The following is a 23,336-nucleotide window of genomic DNA, read 5'->3' as shown; positions in this document are numbered from 1 at the left end:
TATCTATAATTCTTAAGGACCTTATCTTTGCAAATTTTGCTTTAAGTATGTTACTTTAAGCTAGATTTTGCACAATAATAATCAATGTCTGACTGCGTTGAGGTTGCAGATAAATTTGGATTTATGCAGAGAGTGCTGAAGATTCGCATCGTAAATTCTACTACCGGTTCAGATGTATACAGACTTTTCATTAAAAAGTATCTAACCCGATTCTGTAAATTTACAGCTAAATATTTTAATACTTATATCAGTAAATTTCCTTATTTCATTAACCTTAAAGCAATCCTCCCCCAGAACAACAACGCTAATTTTATCTCTAATTTTTAAGGACCTTATCTTTGCAAATTTTGCTGTAAGTTTAAGCTAAATTTTGCACAATAATAATCAGCGTTGAGGTTGCAGATAAATTTGGATTTATGAAGATGCTGAGGATTCGTACAGTAAATTATGCTACCGTTCAAATGTATACAGATGTTTCGTTCAAAAGTATCCTACTTGATTCTGTAAATTCTCAGCAAAATATTTAAATATTAATGTCAGTACATTTCTTTATGCCCTTAACCTTAAGGAGCCACAAGAACTTTTTATACAAATCGATAAACTTTTGCACATAATTAAAAAATTTCGTAATAAAATGATAGGTATAAAAAGGTGAAGAAGAAAATATTAAATTTTTCTTTTTAGGAATGAAATTCTGAATTTTTTTTTTATTTATTTCAATAACGTAGACGAAACCTGGTCAAAAAGTATTTGATTTTTCTAGATAAACGGACAAAAGAAAATTTAAAAAACCACCGCAAAATCTAGCGACGATTTTTTTCACCTTATCAAGATAATCTGAAGTCCATTAATATTTTACTTCTATAAATAAATAAATAGTAATAAATGAATGAAATAAAAAAAATTATCAAAGTAAAAAAAAAAGATATTAATCTTTGAAAGTTGATTTTACTCTTAAGTGAAAAATAAAAGCCTTTATAAAGAAAAAAACTTAACCAATAAGTCATTCACTGAAATCAGTGTCACATTAAAGAGTGAATTTTTTGCCCTAAAAGCTCTAGTTACTTTTAAGTGCTTTGTATATGTGCTTTGTATATAATTACTACTTTGTTTAATTATACCATAAATTTAAAAAGATGTTAGAATTCAATGTGTTTAAGATTCTGAAGAATTATATTTTGTAGAGCTTCCTTCCTGTAAAGAAAAAAGGAAATATCATATAGATAAGAAGAAAAAAAGACTTTTAAACATGAAAGTAATTCGAATCTTTTGTGACGTTGAATATGCTAATCGCTAGTCACTTGCCAATAAAAGCACCTGACTTTTAACAGATTCTCATGACTGAGCTGCTTCAGTTAATAAACTAGCCATTTTCCAATAGTTTTAAAAGAAGTAAAAAATGACCAAAGAGGACTACAAGAAAAGACTCGTGGTTTTCTTCAGTGAGAAACTAGGTATGTGTCGATTTCTTTTATGTTTTGATTAAAATAATAAGTATGGTTATGATTAATAATAACAGCTATTATAAACAATAATCTCGCTCTTTTTGGTAAATGCGACAAATTACACGCATTAATCTCCGGTAATTATTAATTATTTCCACAGACGTTAGTCAGTGTAATCTATTAGGTATAATTAATTGAAACTTTAACGTAAAATTTATATATTTATTTGATGCGATGATAAATCTGCAGTTGTCGAAATTAGTAGAGTTAAGAATATACATGAAATACGGATTTTTACTTATGCTTTAGTTCAAAATAATAAATTTCAAATCAAGATTTGCACTGTACCAATTCATGATAATTTTCATAAATTTATACATCATTCATAAATTTAAATAAAGTTCATAAATTCATATATCGTTCATAAATTCATAAATTTAAATAAAGCTTATAAATTTAAATATCGTTCCATAAATACAGATTTAATAAATTGTATAAAATTCGAAACAGCTCTTAGACTGATTTTAATACATTTATTTGAGTAAAATATATTCTAACAAAGCTTAACATAATATAAAATTTAACATTCATATTTTTTAGATGAACACAAAACTATAATATTCTTTAACATATTTTTTGTATTAAGAAATTTCGTGTATTTAATAAAAATCAAAATTGCAAGGCATTTTTGTATAAATTATTAAATTAACCAAACTTCATTGATAATTATTAATAATAACAGGTAAATATAATAAATTATGATAGATAATTCACTTCAACTGATTTACTTGTTTATAATTAATAGTAACCTGCGATAATTAATATTAACCAATTAATTACATAAACCATAACCTATATGCATCCTCTTAACACCAGTATATTGGACAACATTCAGTACAATTAAATCACACAGAGCGGTGGCAGTTCAGGGGATATAGTGCTCGCCTCCCAATGGCGTGAACCGGGTTCGAATCCCAGCGATGGCTGGTCAATACGAATTCCGCACCCGGCTTTTACCAACTCCAGTGATGTAAAAATATCCTCAGTAGTAGACGAATCATGGGTTTAGAGTTCCTTTGCTGTCAGACTTACCATGGGAGTTTTCGTGGTTTTCCTCTCCATGTAACGCAAGTGAGAGTGAGTTTCATCAAAAAGTTCTCCAGGAAGAAAAATTTCTCTCGATACTTGATCCAGGAGTTCCCTTGTCTTTGATTAGGTTCAAAAGTATAAGACTAGGGAGTTGAACATTGGTAGCCGTAAATTCAAATTTGGGTCGGTTCTTCAACGACGGTTATAAAATAAACTAAAATTATATCACTCAAAAAATAATATTTTAAATGTGTTTCTTTGTATGCTTTTAACAAGCGATTGTCTTTTCAAATTACATTTACAATTATTATAATAATTATAAATTATGATTGGGTTAGTTTGTCGAACTTTTTAATTGCAATGATTCTAGTCTACATAAAATCTAATTATTTAGTCTAGTAGGTTTTGTTTTGTGACCAATAAAAATTAAAATGTATCATTTTTATGAAATAATTCAAAAGTAATTAAAAAAAGTTAATTAACTAAGATGATTTAATAATTAAAACATATTGCACTAAAAAGTTAACTTTCTTCTAAGCTACATATTTTTAAGACGTATTTTAAGTTATAATTTAAAGCTTGAGTCGCAAGAGGTTAAAGCATGTTAAGAAAAATGCTTTCTTCTATTTATCAAACTATTTATTGTGAATTAAATAATACAGCCTTCAGTAATCAATACAAATAAAAATAAAGTAGAAATACAAAGAAAGCAAGGAGAAAATACTCTTTTTTTTTAAGGGAAGAAGACAAAATATTAATAAATAAAAAGTTTTTTTTTAAAAATATTTGAAAATTTAAAAAAATTGAACATTTTTTTTCAAATGCCGGACAGGAAAATATGGATCCCGTTTTCAGCTCACGCGATTATATCTGCAAAAGAGAGTGCTTTCTAATATTGTATTGGTATAGCCAAAGCAAAATATATCAATACAATTGTGTGAAGGATTCCAAAAAAATTGAAAATAAAATAAAACACATTAAGCAGAAAATGGAAAATAAAACATATTCAGCAAAAAATTGAAAATAAAACTTTAAGAACACGAACTGTAACATATAAAGTGAGTAGCGAATCCAAATGTTTTTTCACTTACTGGTATCTTGCAAAAATGATTAAATAATTTTAAGTATTCATGTAAAAAATTTCTAGATTACAAAATACGAAAATAAAAACGAAAATGGAAGATAGTGGGAAGCATTTTATGAAGCGTTCTTACTGAAATACAGAGCCGCATTTGATTTGTTTGCCTCCTTGGATTATATTTATACAGTATTAGAAAGCACTCTTTTTTGGGGATATAATCGTGTGAGCTGAAGACGAGATTACATCATTTCCTTATTTTGTTTCCTGGCTTTTTTAAAAAAATATTTTTTTTTTTCATTTTTAAAGAACATTTTTTATATTAGGAATGTTTCTTCGTCTCTTTAAAAAAAATTTTTTTTCTTTATGTTCTGCTTTCCTTGTTTATGGGTTCTGTGTATTTGCAACTTTTGTGCAGCAAATAAAATGTATTATTTTTCATAATTTTCTTTGTTATTATCGCTTTTCTTTTATTCCTTTTTGCCTCTTAGTGTTATATACATATATAATTAGGTTGATTACGTTTAAAATATACTCCCATTGCAATTTCTGTAAATATTCGACAAATATAATAACACTATTGTTTGAATAATATGAAATTAGATTCCAATTTTAAAGAACTGATGTTTTACTTTCCATCACAGTTTTCAAAGTTACAAATAAAAATTTTGGTTTGCAGACAAAAAAAAAAAGAAGAAAAAAAACTCCTTCACTTTGAACCTGGGATTTTTTTTTACGTAAAAAGACATAATTAAAAAAAAATGTAGTACATTATAGGAATATTAATGCTTAATACGAGATGAGATATTCTGTATATAAACCTCCCCTAATGCTGCTAATACAGAGTGTTCCAAAATTCGAAAGACAAAATCATAGGGGAGATAAAAGATTTCTAAGGAGGGGCAAAACATAACATGGGGTCACAAACCACGTTACGATCCAGTGCAAGTTTTCGATGTCACGCTGGAAGACAACTACAAAAGTAATAGCAAACTTACTACCCTGCTAAAAATTTATTTAATTAATTATGACAAGAATTGCTAGAATTGGTGCCCGTTTTCGTCATTTCACAGTCTACAACGACGTAAAAACGATTACTGGGGGTGCGTGAAGATGGCAAGCACTTTTGCTGCCTTCCGAAGTGAATTCGCGCTAGCCTCCAGTTTGCCCTCAGGTGTCGTACAGACCGAACACATGACACGCGTGTCCCTAATTGGCATGTGACATACGTTTAGGTGGATCGCAAGAAGTTCGCATAAAATTACTTTTATTCAATTACATTAACTAAAGACAACATCTCAAAAAGAAGAATTCCAATATTAGCGGCCATCAAAGGAGGATTCCGAAACATGAACGATTTCTGGCGTCATCTCCTAGACACCGAGGGTGACTCCCTTCTCAATAGAATATTTCATGTTATAAGGGAGACAGACATTTTGTTAGACATTGTGGGAATGCGATAAGTAAAGAGAGAACCAAAACTAACTAACAAGTTGAGAAAGAATTTGCATTATGGTATATTCGAACAATGTTGTGAGTAGGTGTTATCGAATTATTTAAAATCGTTTGCAATAAACCGCTTAGTTTCAGGTTTAAAGCCAACTACGAAGAAAAAGTCATGCAGATTGAGATCTGGTGAACACGGAGGACATAAAAGGATCGCTAATTCACAAATCTTGGCTCAATAAGTGTTCAAGGGCCGTTATTTTCCGTTCTGAATCCCTTTTATCATCCCTCTGAATTTGTCAGTCGAATTTTGATACATCCTGTATATATTTATGGCACCCTTATAAGAAAACAAAGGGCATGGATATACAACGTTAGTGGTATATATAAAAAACTTAGATTTAAAACTAGAAAAAAGATAAACGTTATTAAAACCTGATTGATCATGAACGAAGAAGACGAATTAAAAATCCACCAATCACACTGATTTTAATGTTTATAATCCCAACTTTCTCTATATTGATTCGTCAGATTTTGACAATGTTCTTGATGAACGTTAAAAATCTGTTTCAAGCACAGTATAATTTCTTATTAATGCGATAAATAAATAGAGTTTGAAAGATAAGTTGTGTGTTTACATATTGACTAGCTGAAGAATACATTTTATTACTACTTATTTCTATCAAACATATAATTAACGTTTTTATAATAAAATAAAAAAATATTTTTCCCTAATCATATGAGTTGGTAATATATGAAAGTGTAAGTTTCTTAAATTAAATAAATTTTTTGTTTCAGATGCTGATAAAAATGGATACATTTCATGGGACGACTATAGATTAATGGCTCTGGTAATAAGATTTTTTTATATATTTTGAATAATCATTTTTTTTTTCTTCAACAGTCAATAAAGTTATAAAGACACTTACGATAAGTTATTAAGACACTTACATTAAAGAAAATTTATACTTTTATGTAATAGGATCGTTATAACTTATATAACAAAATTTTGTTTAACAGTCATAAGGAGAATTCGCTACAATTATTATAAGTTGAAAAAATGTTTTATTAGTTATACATTAGCGTGCAAAATGTAAAATATTTAAAGGAATAAAAATTGAGGCATTAAACAAGACATAAATGAAAATCGTGATCAAAGTGATATGAAAGAAACTGAGATTGAAAGAGAGGGTGCCGTTGACGCCTTAGTTTTGGATAATTTTAAGTAATACCAGTTCAAATGCGTTCGTACTTAGCGATACATTTTTAACGTTTAGTTTTGCAATTCCCTACATAATTTTTATCTCAAAATTAAGTTGAAACATTGAAAGCAATTATTGATTTTTTATAAAGTGGTTCTCAATGGTAAGTGTTTAGAACAGAGTAAAGTAATCACCGCGATAACACAATATCCTATTTAACTGGAATTTCAGGTATGTAGTTATATTTCTATGCTTTATAGTAAACATTTCAAAGAAAATTCGTTATGAGCAAGGTAATGTATTTCTTAAATTTTTTTTTAATTTTTCAATTTCAAATTTTTAAAAAAAAACATGATTAATATAAGTTAAATGCCTAATGTTTACAATGATTTAATTGTCGAGGAATTATTTATTAAGTATTTAAGTTATTTGCATCTTTTTAAAGGGATAATGTTTCCTTTTCAAAAACGAATAAAAGCGGTTGCAGGTGTATTTTGTTGTTAGGAATTAAATTTTTTCTTCCTAAAATGATTTTTTGTTGTATATAAGTTATGTATTAAAAATATTACTTTTAAATAATCTATTAAAAAATAGATATCTGTACAGTTTTCCAATTAAAAAATATGCATCAACACAATGAAAAAAATTTATATCCAAAACAAGGTATGATCAAAAATATTTTGCTATCTACCTCTTTCCTACTCATTCGTGCCTAGCGTTCTTTTAAGCGCTTCCCTGATTATCCCGAGTTAATTCGGGTATGCATAAATTGCAAATATTTATTATCACGAGAAAACTCGGGGGGTAGCAGAATTTGTCAATACGTTTTGTTTTTATCACGTTTTTACTCGGCCTGAAGCCAATAATATTAAATAAATAATAATCTTCTGTGATGGGAAGTTAACCAAGTTTTGTTTGGGAGTTTTGCTGTTGAATTGTGGGACAGCACACGTGTTTTGTGCGATTGCGCAGTGGGCCAGCATCCAAGGTTTCGTGGCCAAAATGAATATTTCCATGCAATTTGTTTCAAAATTTGGAGGAATTTATTTAGGGGTTTTTATGTGCAGGTAAATTGAATTCATAGCAGAAATTTTGAAATACACTAAAAATACCAAAAAAAACAAGATGGCGTCTGAAATATGGCGAGCAAAAATAAAAATGATAATATAGTGCGTTTAAATAATTAAATATAGCTATGAAAATATAATAATTTTCGTAATTTAATACTAAAAATGAAAAGCAAATTATATTTCCGAAATAATATTACAAAATAACGCGAAAACATGAAGAAAAAAAACATAATTTTTGTTTTTCGGTATATTTAGTCCACCTTTGCAATACGGGCAAAATGGGGCAGGTTTTTTCGAAAGAAGAAACATCAAAGAAGACAACAAAAAAAAGTTTAGCCAATTACCTCGACTTTTTGGAACAAAGTTTCGAAAGTCATTCAAACATTGTAAAATGTCAAATGATACGATATAAACTATAAGTTTGTCAAGAGTATTAACTAATCCAACAAATTGAAAAATTGTACTATAATTTCAGACTAATTACTCTGATAAAAATGTAACAGTAAGGTGAAATTCCTATTTCAGAAATAAAAATTTAAAAGTTACATTTAAAAAAATTTTTTAAACATATTTCTCATTACATTGCACTCTCGTCGGTCCAAAATGAAAACTATTATGTTTGGAATGATTATGAATACTTAATTTGGGCTATATTAAAACTGCCTACACATATTTTAGTTGAAAATTTAATTTTTGACTTTTGGCCAAGGATCATGGTCTTCTGGCCCACAGTGGATAGTATAGGATGGTTGCTAAATTGACATAGAAAAAAAAAAAGAGTTAAAAAAAAAAAGAGTTACAGAAAAAAAAACGGAGTGTCACTTTACTGGCGTTTGGAAAGTGTCACTTTGTGTTGTCCCTCCCTTCTTTTAAAATCTATCACACAAAGACTAATATTTAACTTTTTTCATTTGCCCGGGATAACTTGGGATAGTAAACTGATGGTAAATTAAATGTTTCTTACTCTTAAAAAAATTAAAATTTCAACTTGAAACTTGTGTATTATGTTTTGTTTTAGTTCCTTGTATTTATTAATGAATTAAAAATATATGTTGATTTTTTGCATTCCTTTTTTTCGTCGAAAATATTGGTAAAGGATGCGGTTAAAAAGGCTGTTCTTTTTTTTTTCTTTCACCTTTTGGTAGCACAAATGTTTCATTATTAAGATTCATTTTAAAGATAAGCTGGTTTTCAGTTTAACAAAATATATTAATAATATAACTATTTATATTTGGATCCTTATGATGCTTATTCCTTATTATTTCAAATCCCAACAATAACTGGTTGATTCGCATAATGATCCAGCATGCACCGACCACAGTGCCAACGAAAAATATCCCTATTGATACACGAATCATGGCGTAAAGTCCCCTAGCAATAGGGTTAATAATGGGAGGTTTTCATGGTTTCCTTTCCATGTGACGCAAAGGCAGTTTAAATATATTAATATGTCATTCACGAAGGCGAGTTTGTCTCAATGCTTGCTCCAAGAGTTGCCTTGTCATCCGTGTTAAGTTCAAAAATGCCAGAATACGAAGTTGAATATTGATAGAGCCGCGAATTCAATATGGATTGGTTGTCCTAGAGAAAAAATAAAATAAATGAAATGTGCAGCACTTGGTGGTCGTTCATATATTACATAATTACCTAGCGGGGCGGAGTTTTTGTAATTTTCTTATTTTTGCTCACAAGAGATGAGTAACAGCAATGTTTACGCAGGACAATAAAAATCTAATTTTCAAAATTTTTTTAAAATGCAAATAAAAAAATTTATAAAAAAGAAAATTTATTTGAAATAAGAGTTGAATTCGGGGAAAGAAAAATTTGGAAAAAAAATGTCTTCGAAGAGTTTTGAGTTTGGTCGAAGAGTTGGGCTACCAAAGTTTTATAAAAGGATTTGAAACGTAAATTTTGCTTCACACAGAATTACACCTTTTTGAATTTAATCTTAAAATTAGATTACTACAATAGAAGTTAAATTTAAAGCAAAAATAAGGGAGGGGGTTTGTGATAGCACGTGGGAAGCAGGGTCAGATTGAAAAATGATTGAACTTTTTCAGATATTTTTGGTGCTATTTTTCATCCCAGTGAAATCTGTCAATTTGACCTAATCATATCGTCAGCGAGTTTTTTAATCTGGACACTACTCAAAATGCGTTTTTACGAAAATGGAAACAGTTCGAACGGCGTGTTTGCGAAAATGGACGCAGTTTGAAAAGCGTGTTTGCGAAAATGGACACAGCTCAAAATGCGTGTTAGGAAAAGGACATGGAATTAATTTCCGTTTTCAAAACTTCTTTCACAAGTTTTTTTTTAATGAAATAAATTGATGAATCTAAATAAATTCGTGATGACCATTTGTGCGGGGAGAGTAGATATCGACAATGTTAACCTTCATCTATGAAGAGGTACCCCACCTTAGAAACAAGTTAACATGTTTTATATACTTGTGAATTGGAGTTTTGTAGTGGTAGATACACTACAGTTCTCCCCCCACCAGAATTATATCTGTGATAGAATTCGATGAATGGATACCACTAAGTGATTCATTGCTGTTTTGTGAGAAGCCGGGAGAGCTGTATTAAGATCGCCGTACTTTTTGAGTGCTGANGACGTTGTGCGTGATCGTGGTTGAGTAGCAACCGCGCAAGGAGGACAATGTCGTAGTCACAAGAAGCAAGTCAACTGTTCAATGTAGACCATCCATCGATGTAGGAGCGTTACTGTCAAGATAGGCGTGTTAATTGCAAAACTTATTTACATCACTCTTATATAATCCAATTATTTATTATAAGTTCCTGATTAAAAGTTTCTCACTATAACTGTTAATTCATCCGTTCGTGAGACAGCAGTGGGCTGATCCTAAAGACACGGTTCCCAGTAGAACAACTGAAGTCAAGCATCACTGACTACTTTGATCAGCCAGTGTAGGGACCGTTGGTGCGCGGTATCGGTCCTCGTCAAACTGTTCTACCGTTAAGTGCTCGATTTCGCGCAAGTCGTTGGGCTACCAAAGAGGGGGTGCCATTTCCTCTGCAGAGGATTAAAATTGTGATGGAATATTTTCGGGCCATCCTCAGGAATGTTTTCCAGCTCGTTGTTGCGACTTACCTATCTACATCCATTCGTGAATCGTAGAAAAACATGAAGGCATTTATATCTTCACCGAAATAACAATCAGTTTGTCAAAAGAAAGATTCTTATAAATAGTTTTAAAGACGGCACAAAGTTGTAAAGTCTCTCCATACACACCCTCTCTCTTTGCCATGAAGGCCCGCAGCCCCTTCAACAATTCCCAGAACTTTTGAGGGACTCCAGATGTCGGGGGAGATGAATTTGGGGGTAAGCTAGTCGTAATGATGTAACTATATGGAAAATTATAGAGAGCTTTTATAACAAATAAGTTAATAAGAACATATTGCATAATGTTGAAATGATTAGACTGTTAAAATTGCATATGTGTTTATAATAAACAACAGCTATGCAAAATAAGCATATTTGTTAGTTTGTTTTTTTAAATTAAATTAAGCAGTTATATATTAAATTTGTATAATAAAATGTAATTAATATCATAACATTTTGTAATGAATCTTATTTCTTAAGTTAAATGGGGCATTTACTAAATAAAATTTTAAATTCGTGTAAAAAAATTTAATTACATTCATCTTTTCAGTTGGTAGCATATAAGAAATATATAAAGAGCATGAATAGCAAGATATATATAAGAATAAGGTAGTAATAAGAAATGATAAATAATAATGATTCAACCACCTATAACTTGATCACTTTCACTTATCTAAATTGACTATTGAGGAAATGTACACATTTGGTCTACTTAAATAGGTTTTACTGTATATAAAAGAGCTATTAAATTGTATTGTGTTATCCAATTTATTGTGTTATGATATCCATTAAAATATATGCGTTGTGTTATGCTCATTTATTAAAAAAAATATTGTTAATTTTACTATCATTTTATTCTTAACTATAGAGAACAACATTCCAGCAAAACAGTGGTGAATACAATGAGGATATTCATCGGAAATATTTGACTCACAGCAAACAAATGTGGGAGAGCCTTTGTAATGATTTAGGAGGAAATAAGGTATCTATATATATAATAGTCAACAAATTAAATACTTTCTGAAACTTGAAAGTAGCTAGATTTTTTTTCCCTTTTATGTTTCCTATTAAACTTTAATAAATAGATAACATTGGCGTTGAAAACAAACGCTTCGTATTATAAATATCGTATTATTTTATTAACTCTTTTTCCCAGGATGGAAAAGTTCACTTTCAAGATTTGGTTAATTTCCTGTATGACTTAACAAGTAGAACACGCCATTTCGAAGAATTGCCCGACTTTCTCCAGAATTTGGCAATCGAAGTTTTTCATATGGTTGATAAAAAGTGTAAGTTATCATTTCATCTCATGTTTCTGCTATTTTTAAAAGTTTAAAGTGTGGGAAGATTCCCTTTTCTCTGCAGTTAATTTATTTTTGAAGCAAATTTTTGTGCAAAAGTTGGTTTACAATTGGAACTGGAGGGTCATAATGAGGTCAGTCTTCAAGGTCAAAATTTTTATTATAAACTTGGCGTATCAATTATGAGCAGTTCTTTCAGCTATGGCACCCTCTTTAATACAGGGCATAAATGTCGCGAGCAGCTTTTGCTGCTTCAGAACCTTGATTAAAGGTAGAAAGATGTCGAAAATATTAATTTTTTTTCAACTTGACATTCATTCAATTTTTATGATCTTAAAATTATTATAAATTAATTCAAACAGCAAAAATATAACATAGTTTACGCAGACTAAAACACCCTCTTCTGAATGATCTCAAACGTGCCCACGAAATTTAATGACATGCAGAATTTTTTTTTTAAAAAAAACGAAGGTCACGTATTTTTTAACTTAAATGAAGTGTAAGTTAGCATTTCATGTCATAGATAGAAATACGAGTGATAACATTTAAACTCGAATTTATCCAGTAATACTATTGTGCACAGAAAAGGTACTCTAAAACATTATCTCAAGACCGCAAGTTAAATTATTTATAATCTATTTAATTTAAATTAAAAATGTTATCAACATACTAAGGGTCAGAGTCGATATTTGTGTGCATGAAATGATTAAAATAAAATATGTGCATAAAGTTTCGATGGGACGGTTATTTTATAATATCCTTAAAAAATGGCAGCAATAAATAAGCTATATTTTACTGAGTGAAAGAGTTTTAGAAAAAGCAATTTAGGGTTATGATGCATTTCTAAAAAAAGTAACGTACGGAGTGGAGCTGCTACTTTAACAGAAAATACATTTAAGTAAGGGTTCTTGCCGTTGTCGTCTGCCATTAAGGCATAGGGGATGAGATTGTTCTTGTTTTCCATTGGCGCCATCTATGGCCAAGAATTCGACTTCTGCCACACTCATACATCACACCCGTCTATAGGGCGGACCCATTCATACATCTATTCATTCTTCCACAGATCGTAATTTTGACCTGAACGATCAATTTCCACTTCAGTACATCCAGAGGTATTGAATAGTTATGGGAACATGGATGATTTTGTGACCCGACAGATTTACGTGCACCAGTAACCATTTACTACACGGGAAGTTATCGGCCTTCTGGATTCGAATTTCCGTAAACGTGAGTCCCCGCCAACCAGACTTTCTCGGCCTTTAAGTAGCAGTAAAGCTTGGACTTTTCTGAAAACTTCTATACGGACAGAGGATTGCGACAGGCTGATGATCTGTTGTGTCTACTGATCAACTTGGCTGTAGAAAAAGCAGCCAGAGCGTGTCACAGCTAAAAGAACCGTCTAGCAAGAGACTTCACAAACCTTGACATTGCCTCAGTTGGTAGATCCAGAAAATTTCTCACAGAGGCATTCAATTTAATAGAAGCTGAGGATGGTAAATTAGGCTTAAAAATGAAACAATATTCGAGGAGATTTATACACGATCCACAGCCATTTACTGTGAAAAGTTGGACCTTTGAAAGAAATTCGCAGTTCAGGTATTCTGGAAACATCATTACTACTAACAATGATTTGACTGTCGAGATAAACAACAAGCTCGTCCTTTCAAGTAGATGCTCCATCATGGCTTCAAAATCTAACTGAAATCTCAATTTTTAAGTTTAAAAATAAAACTTAACATCTATAAAACACTAAATCGACTTTTTCTACTTTATGGACAGTAATGCTGGACAATAACCAAATTATATGAAAATAAACCTTTGAACTAAAAATCTTAAGAAAAATATTTGGTGCAGTCCATCAGAATAATAGCTGGAGATCATATAGTTTAATTCAGAAATTTACCAAAAGTACAAGCAACCTAATATTTTTAAAGTCATAAAGTGCAATAGACTAAATGTCTGGAACATCTATTCCGATCTGAAAATACAAACCCAGTAAAACAGCTTACTTTTACTAATCCTACGAGAAATATAAAAAGACAACCAATAAGATGGCTTGACTTGGTGGTAGACTACTTGGGACGGCCCTGGCATGTACAAACTGAAGTGCCTCGAAAGAAGAAGTACTTTAAACTTATTTATCCATCTTTAAAATAATGTTTCAAGTATGTAAGCATTTTCTAGTGTTTTGTTACAACATTCTATTTTCTTACACTTGAAATAGGCAGTCCAAATCATGCAATGCCAAAAGTTTTCCCCGTAATCTGACGCCCTCAAGTTCAGTGAGAAAGTTACATTTATTTAAATAGAAAAATATATTACAAAAGTAGTTCATAATTATAGAATGCAAAATTAGTAGTTATTATTGTTCCCACCTTTCGAATATACGAAATTGCTTTATATAATATATCGGGGATAACAACTATTTGCCACCATGGAAAAAACAGTCCCAGGAAGAAATAAGTTCCCTTCCAAACGCAGTAGAAGAATCTCTTTTCTAAAATGAAATTTGAAGGAAAAAAAATAAGCAATCCACTATTACAATCTAGTATGAAGAAAAGTATTCATTTCCAACCCATTTAAGAAATCATTTTTAAATAAATGAAAGTAAAAAAAGCAAAAATTGAAAAGAAAAATAAATTAAAAGAATTTTTAAAAAAAATTTAAACACCTCTAAATTCTTTTAATGTTTTACATAAAGGAGTATAGTAGAATTTAATCTTATAGTTATGTAAAGAACTCCTAAAATATTGTAACAAATTTCAATTGTATTATACAAGAAATCATATTGTATTCACAATAAAAAAAAACTATCATGCTTATTTTCATAACCAAACACAGTTGATAATGAATTCTCAAAACTATTCTTAGATATATGATTAAATATTTCTCAATAGATGCTTATAATAGATTCCATTTTTACATTCCCTATCATAAAATTAGTCATAATTTATGAAATAAACCCGGGAATTTTTAATTGTAAGTTTTTGTTCACAAATTATTGAATTTTAATTTTCAAATCATTCGTTAATAACATACAATTTATTAAAAAAAAATGATAAATTGGGAAAACAAAACAACTTCAAAGCATTTTTATATTCTGAACTGAAAATCAGGAAAAAATTATTTAAGTCAGAAAAGTGTATTTGCAGTTACAGACTATTATTTTTAAAAAAAAAAAATAAAACTTGTAAATTTGAATGATAAAACATGCTATATTACAGTATATAGTATTTTGCTTAGGATTTATCGATAACTTTAGAGTAAAAAATTGGTTCTTGTAACTTTATTGTTAAATAATATCTATTAAAATATTAAACAAATGTTTATTTTATTCCAATTTTAATTCCTATATTAGCCTAAACTCCTTGAAAATCTTGTTTGCGACTTTCCATCATGATAATTTATTAAGATAGATATCTGAACAAATGACCAACTCCTGGCACGCCAAGACATTTTGAGTCCTGGAGGCTCAGGAGATGAAGCGTTCGCCTCTGAATGAGGTGCCCGGGCTCGAATGCCAACGATGGCTGGTTGATACAAATTCCGCACCCAACTTGCACCGACTACAATGCTGAAGTAAAATATCCTCAGTGGTAGCGGATCAGGAGTTAGAGTTCCTTTGACATCAGGCTTACCGCGGGAGGTTTTTCTTCCATACAACGCAAATGCGGGTTAGTTCCATCAGATAATCCTCCACAATGGCAAAATTCTCCCAATACTTGATCCAGGAGTTCCCGTCTTCAGGATTGGGTTCAAAATTTCAAGGCCACGAAATTGAACATTGGTAGTCGTAAACTCAAAATTTCGCCAGTCAACGACGTTTATAAAAAAAGTAACACTTACTTAAAAGTTTTTATTATTATTTTTCCCCTTTTTTGCAGTTTGGAAATACGCATTACTTTCCTAATGCTACTCCATAAATAAATCTGTTAAATACAAATGTAGAAAAAGGGGGGGGAAACGGTTTATGTCCCTTTATTACAAAACTGACTATTATATTGCCCTTAGTTGCATTTTAAGAATTACATAAGTATCGACAAATCAATAACATGGAAATATGGCTCTTTCCGAGAGTTATTACTCAGTAAAGATATGCCGTAATGGGGAAAAAAATGGTTCCTGTCAACTCAAAAACCAGAAGAGCGAGGAAAAGTATAATGAAGATAACGACGGGATTGCTTGTAGAGTTATTTCGATGAAAAAACGGATCTTGACCAAGCCGATTTAAAATTTTATTTTTTCTCCACGTCAAAAATTTTTAATCTTATGAAATTTTGAGGGGGTTTAAATAATACTTGCGATATTTGTGAATATTTTTATAGTTACGATTTCAGTTGAATACTCGCTACTGACCATTTCCCCCTCCCTTGATCTTCAAATATCTGTCGTTGCGACGCACGCGTCACATATTAGTGTACACAACAAAACGCGCTTACTTAAAAAACCTCGCATTTGAATATTTTCCGAAAATTAAAAAATAATAATTAGTTTCTGATTTTATACTATTTTTTTAAACTTTTAGCAACGTAAAATTTCAGTCTTTGTTTACGGCAAATTTAATTTTATTTGTTGTTGTTGTTACTTTACGTCGCACTAGAGCTGCACAATGNCAGTCCACTGCGGGACTAATTTTATTTCAAATTGCAGAGTAAGGGCAAATGAGAATGGAGAGGCATGTTCAAAATTTTTTATACTAAATGTGGTACTTAAAAGTACACTATACCGCAAGACAAACATTTTATGGCAAATTCTGTTTCACCTCCATTGGCAATTTAACGTTTAGAGAAAAGTGAATACAGTTTATCTTAAATTGAACCATGCAGTTTCAAATTCTGAAAAAAATACTTTCAAAATATCAAAATGCAAATAAAGTACAAGGATAACTTCCCCACTGATTAATCCAGCCATATTTCTTTTGCATTTTGATATTTAATTATTTTTCAATATTGGAAACTACATAAACTAATTTTTTCATTACCTTAAATTACTTACGCAGATGAAAGGTTTCTTCCACAGAATAGTGTCTTTTTAAGGTGTCATTTAAAGGAGTAAACTGTAAACCATCCCTATGTTATCTTTTAAATTTAAATGTATTTTATCACAGGTGACATGATGTGGGACAAAGATGAATATCGGTTTGGTTCTGTCATTTGGTGCTATGTTACTGAACTCAAGGAAATTGATACTGCTTTTGATTCAATGATGAGTGTAAGTACTTTTAAGAAAAAGTTATTAATAAATTATTTTTATTTAAACTATGATAATTAAATAAATTATTTTTATTCAAATTATGATAATTAAATAAATTATTTTTATTTAATTATCATATTGTTTTTAAAATATTAAAAAAAACAGTGCCAAATGATTAACAAGATATAGAAACAGGTTTTTTTCAACCTATTCCTCTTCCAAAAATATAAAATTTTTATTGTACACCAACACTATGTTAACAGCTATACACAATAGAGTATATTTTTATTCCTGATTTTTTTCAAGAATTCTAAATATATATACACCGCAGAACCATTACATTATGACCACCCTCCATCTATAACAATGGGCTCTCCTTGGTTTTCATGGTTTCTCGCCCAGGAACAATGTTTTCATGGGGCACATAATCCTTATAGAACAATCCCTGACGTCTGTAAGCTACTTGAACATAGTTGCACACCAGGTTCACCCATTCATGGCAACAGTTTTTCCTGCGGGGGGGGAGGATGGTGTTTACTAACAGGATAATGCACCATGTCATAAGGGTCAAATCGTCGAGGAACATTCCAGTGACTTTCAAGTCATGTCTTGGCCCCCAAATTCACCTGACCTTAATCCAATAAAGCATCTGTGGTCCAACTTGGAAAACCAAATTTGTGCTGCCACGCTACCCCCTCGCAATGTGAGGGAAGACTACCTATCAGCACCTTGTGGAATCGATGCCACGGCGGGTGCTAGCAGTTTTGTAGGCTAAAGGTGGTCCTACATGTTATTAGCAGGTAGGTCATAATGTAATGGCTCTTTGGTGTGTGTGTGTGTGTGTATATATATATATATATTAATATTTGCCACAACTTTATTTCAAATATAAACTAATACCAGTTTTGAAGGGTTCTTTTCTCTCTCGCACAAAGAGGTAACAGAACTGATTGAACCTCTTTCCTGGTTTCGAATATCAAAAAAATTAAGGCAAATATTTACAAAACATTTCTTACAAACAAACAGGCTTTGCGTGTCGTCCATTGATGAATGAGGCTAATTCAGCAGATCTTACCAATGTAGATATTTAATGTAACTACAGACAGAATAAAATAAACAAGTCAAATATACTTTTAAATATTTTTTTTTCAGACTTTTACAGGTTAAATTCTTAAAATTAGATTAGTGCAGTAAGAGTAAAAAAATAGCAGAGTGTGCTATGACTTTTTTAAGGACGAGAGATTTTAATGAGAATGATTCGCTTGTTTTTACTGGCAAACCAAAAGTGCTAAATACATTTATCTAATCATGCCTCTGATTAGTTAATGGAATTATAAAACTTAAAATTTTTATGTATCTAAGAAACGTAATTTTTTATTTAAATAGAAACAGAAAACTTTCCTTTTACTGTACTTTTTACTCACGTCGCACTAGAGGTGCACAATGAGAAATTGGTAATGGTCTAAGAAACATCTCTGAGATAAACCGGAGACAACATACTAACGTCTCATCCCATTTTACAGGAAGGATACATTCCATCCGCAGATTGTAATTTTTACCTAAACCAGAGCACAATCAATCAAGATCCAGTACCCCTAGAGGTATTGATTTATTATGGGGACTTGGAGGACATTGTGCTCCCGACCGATTTAGTGTGCATCAGTCACCATTTTGCACACGGGAATCTTCGGCAGGTGGGGTTCGATCATTGACCTGAAGGGATTTATTTATAGACTATGTCAACCTTCAGCTATCAAAAGTTACCTCAAGATAGAATCAAGTTAACATGTCTTATATACTAGTGAATTGGTATTTAATATTTATAGTGGTAGTTACGCCACATTACTCCCCTTCCAGAATTTTATCTGTGATATAATTCGATAAACGATTACCACTAGTTGATTCATGCTGTTAATATATTTAGTTAATTTTGCTCATTATATTTTCTTCATTTTTTTATAGCATTTCACTCATAATTTTTTATTTTTTTTTAATATTTTTCCTTCATTATTTTGTTTATAGCATTTCGCTCATTTTTTTTCCCTTCCTATATTGCTTATAACCGGGAGACTTTATTTACTTCACCGGATTTTTTTTTCTTTCTTTTTTTCTTCTTCTTAGAGCAGTTTTTTTATATTAAGCAAATCAACTGTTTATTGTGGACCATCCATCATGTTAGCAAGTTCATATCACGTCCACAGGTCACCAATGAAGGGATTTATTTATAAACTATGTCAACCTTCAGCTATCAAAAGGTACCTCAAGATAGAATCAAGTTAACATGTCTTATATACTAGTGAATTTGTATTTAATATTTGTAGTGGTAATTACGCCGCAGACCCAACCAAAGAGTCTATCCTGGCTTTTTTTCTTTTTTAATATATATATAGATATATATTCTACACATACTCTTAAATTTTTAGAAATTTTGCTGTGTGAAATCTTAATATGTTTCTAAATTAAGTTATTAAATTGTACTTCTTAATTACAATAGTAGGGTTCAAATTGAATGCATGGTTTAATTTAATGAAGGTAGCAGAAAATTTGCACCGTATTATGGAACAGATTTTTCGGCAAGTGTGGCTCTAAATTGTCCCATACAGGATATTTCTCAATATAATTTTAATTTGCATAATTTTCTTGCAAACTTGCATAATTTTCCGTAACAAAAGCATTAAGAATATGGCACTCATTAAGAACCTTCTTCAGTGAAATTCAATTTAATTTTGTTATCAATAATTTGTTTTTGAACTTTTAGAGTGATGATCGCAAAAGAGGTGGAATATCTCTAGAACGATTCAAAGAGTTGGTGACAGAATTTTTTACTTCTTTGGATGCAAACACTCCGAGCAGAAACATTTTCGGTCCGTTGGATCCAAATATGGCTGATGAAATTTTATGCCGAGCTGCTCCTCTCTGTTAATTGCAAATATATATGCTATGATTTAATTGCTCTTTTTATATTTTAAATGCACATATTTCACGCTTGGTAACAGGAATTGGCATGTTTTAGAAAGGGTGTGCGTTATATTATCTCATTATTTGTTGTGTTTTGGTTAAAAAAAAAAACATTGGAAAGATCTAACTAATGTGTACTTACAGACATTAATTTGCTTACAAGCACATTATTTTATCAAAAGCTTCTTACTTATAGATAAGTTTATCATATATTTATTTTATGAATCTGTAACTCATATAGATCAAAACGAATTAATGTAAATTTTATACCAAAATTATTACAATACTATTATATATTATTTATAAAATGCTTATACTCAGGGGTGTAATACAATGTGTCAAAACTGATATATGAGTAATAAAATATGATAACTGAAAAAATCTGAAACTTTTATTTGTTAATAAATCTATTTCCACTTCAAATTATAAATACGTAACAAAAAAAATTGAAGAGAAAAAAAAGCTGGTGTTGAATAATAACAATAGTTTGCCATATTTTGGGAAAAACAATGTTAAGAGACATTTCAGTTAAATTACGAAAAGTCAAAGAATATATGAATATATCTAGAACAACAGGAAGCGATTTGCACATCGTCTTTTTATTTCAAAGAAAACCACCTTGTTTAAAGACTTTTGCAGCATAAAGTAATTAGTATATTATAACCAACAATGGACAACACATTGTTCCAAAAATGATAGTGTTCACAAAATGTCACTTGACATTTTATTTACACTGAAAGCTATTCCATTATGTTAAAAATAAACCATAGCATGTAATGTAGAGTTTTGTGAACTTGGATTATTATTATAAAACTCAGTATGACATGTAGCTATATTTTGTGTCTTTTGAACACATACATTACCTCAGGACACAAAACTTTCAATTTAAAAGGTGAATCAAAGTTTTTTTTTCCTCCTCTATTAGACCTGAACACAAGTTCTATGATAAAAAAATATTTAGCACTGTCAACACTGCTCATACTACATTTAAATCAGGCTCGGCAAAAATTTAGATTATTTTTTTTACTTAATCAGAATTTTTTTTTTTTTTAAAAAAAAAAAACCAATCAAAACTCCAATAAAATATATTGATAATGCTTAATACTTCTTAAAAACAATATTTTAACTTCAGAACTTAAAATTTTAAACTAAAATGGTTAAAACAATTAAGTAGTTATAACAAACAAATTACTGCAAAAATGATAGTTGTTTCTATTCAGACTCAACACGTTCATAAATTTGCAAAGACTAAAACCCAATTTGTCAGTTAGATATCAAATGAATATTAATTTAGATATAAAAAATATTATTTTAAGTTACTCTTGGTAGAATAAGTCTTTCTTCATTTTTCACGTACACAAACTACATGTTTAAAAAGTTTTTAAAGTATTTGTTTTTAAACAAACCCAAAAATAAATTGGGGTATCATTGAAATATATTTATTAAAAAGCAAATTATTTTATATAGACAGCTAATAAATAGTTATTAACCAAAACCTTAAGAAAAAATAATTTTAAATAAAAAATATTTTTGACTTAAATCAATGATTTTTTTTTTATAAAACAATCATTTGATTTAATCAATGATTTCCTTAAAAAGGCTGTGATTTAAATCGGGTAAACTCTGATTTAAATCTTAAATGTCTTATATTTTTGAAAAAGTGTAAAAAAAAACTATGTAGACAAATAGACATGTTTGTTTACTTACAGCATTTTTGAGAATTAACTAATTGTTTACTTCTTAAGAGAGCTAATAATAGTTTGCAATGTGGTTGTCTCTAAGCTAGAAGGACCCAAAAAAAAATTAAAAAACATATATTGCATTTTTATTCTAATAATCATCTTAGGTTTTAAAACTGGCTGCAAAGTAGTTTTGGCATTAAAAAGTTAATGCAAAGATATTTTTTTAAATTCAAGTATATAACTCAGAATTTCTTTCCTAAAATAATTATGTTAAACGTAAGTGCCTATACAAATAAAATTAACTAACTTTTCAAAAAGTTTCATTCACACAACAACAAATATTTTTTCGTGTGAATAGATTCAAAATCAATGGAAATAAAAGAAAAAATTATTCATTAAAATAATTTAAACCCAAAAGAGACAGATTGGATACAGTTAAACTTGCTATGAAAATAATTTTAAAAATGGAATGATGAAGAATATAAAAAAAAACTATGCCACACAATTTCAAATGTGAAAGACCCTAGAGCATGTATAACATATTATATTATTAACTTAACATAACTTTATAATCAAATTATTGGATACTTTTTTAGTTATAAATAACATGAATAAAATGAGTTCCTATGGATTAATTATTGAAGCATCTGTTATTATAGAAAATAACTCCCTTCACATTATTTTTTTAATTCGAAATATTTTAGTACATTGGGCTCAGGAGCTTGTGAAGGAATGTCAGGATCATTAAATGGCCAAAATTTCTTCTGTGAAAATGATGATTCTGATGCAAAGCCATCTAGGCGGGCAGAGAGATAGTCAATAAATAGTGAATAATTTTTCCAACAAAGAGTCTTCAAGTGGTGTTGGAGTATTAAGCTTTCAGGGATATTTCTGTATCGTGATCTGTCTTGCCAACTACAATTGCCAAGATGCTAAATAAATTTTAAACTTGCATTTTTAAAAATAAAAAAAAACATGTAGATGTTTGCCCGGGGGTGGCTACGAGTTATACCTTTGGAGTTTCCGTGATGTTTTTCTTAGTTTCCAAGACTTGTCGATAATTCTGCCACAGATCATGATATAGAAATCTCCCCAAGCTTTCCATTATATACATGACAACTTCCTATACTACACATTTAATAATCGATCTTATTTCCTCGACTCGAGTCACATAATGAGACTTGAGATTATTGCATAAGATTGGGTAGAGTTTGAAGGCTTAAATAGACACCTAGCTTCAGAAAAATTTAGATACTCATTTAAATTCAAGAAATTGGGCTTTATAGGCTCAATAATAGGCAGGTCCTGTTCTCAGCCAAATGATTCCCAGTGAAGTTTATATAAGATAAGACTGTTATTATGTCACATATTGAGACAGAATAAGAGCAAATTTGATACAAGGAAGAACAGTTTTCAGTAGCATGATTAAACTTGAAGCACTTAATACACTGGCATGGTTAGTCACAAGGCACTGGGAGATTTTCAACGAGGGAACAGCAATGTCAAACTTCCTTTGAATTTGTTGTTCCACAATTCATAGAGGGAGGATGACGCTTTTTTTGTGACATGGCGAATACTGTCATATTATTGAGTAACAACCAGTTCATTTAACATCATAACCAGTGATACTCCTATTTTAAGAATTTAGAGATAATATTGCCATGAAATAAATCAGGCTTGGACAAACATTAAAGGAAACATTTTAATAAGTTAAACTGCAGTGACACAGTTAGAAGTTTTGATTACAAG

General features: G+C 30.2%; 1 protein-coding gene across 1 annotated transcript; it reads left to right on the top strand.

Moving 5' to 3' along the window:
- The first annotated feature begins 1,189 nt into the window (after positions 1-1,189).
- Positions 1,190-20,286, top strand: LOC107444080 (sarcoplasmic calcium-binding protein). Its single transcript, XM_016058488.4, has 6 exons — positions 1,190-1,454; positions 5,857-5,909; positions 11,322-11,435; positions 11,610-11,742; positions 16,862-16,965; positions 19,706-20,286. Exons 1-6 carry the CDS (start codon positions 1,400-1,402, stop codon positions 19,868-19,870), a joined length of 624 nt encoding a protein of 207 aa, XP_015913974.1. The 5' UTR covers positions 1,190-1,399; the 3' UTR covers positions 19,871-20,286.
- The last annotated feature ends 3,050 nt before the right edge of the window (positions 20,287-23,336 follow it).

This window comes from Parasteatoda tepidariorum, chromosome X2 (genome assembly GCF_043381705.1).
Source record: "Parasteatoda tepidariorum isolate YZ-2023 chromosome X2, CAS_Ptep_4.0, whole genome shotgun sequence".
Classification (NCBI taxonomy): Eukaryota; Metazoa; Arthropoda; class Arachnida; order Araneae; family Theridiidae; genus Parasteatoda; species Parasteatoda tepidariorum.
The sequence above is the reverse complement of the archived record's forward strand: the minus strand, read 5'-3'. Positions and strand labels throughout refer to the sequence as shown.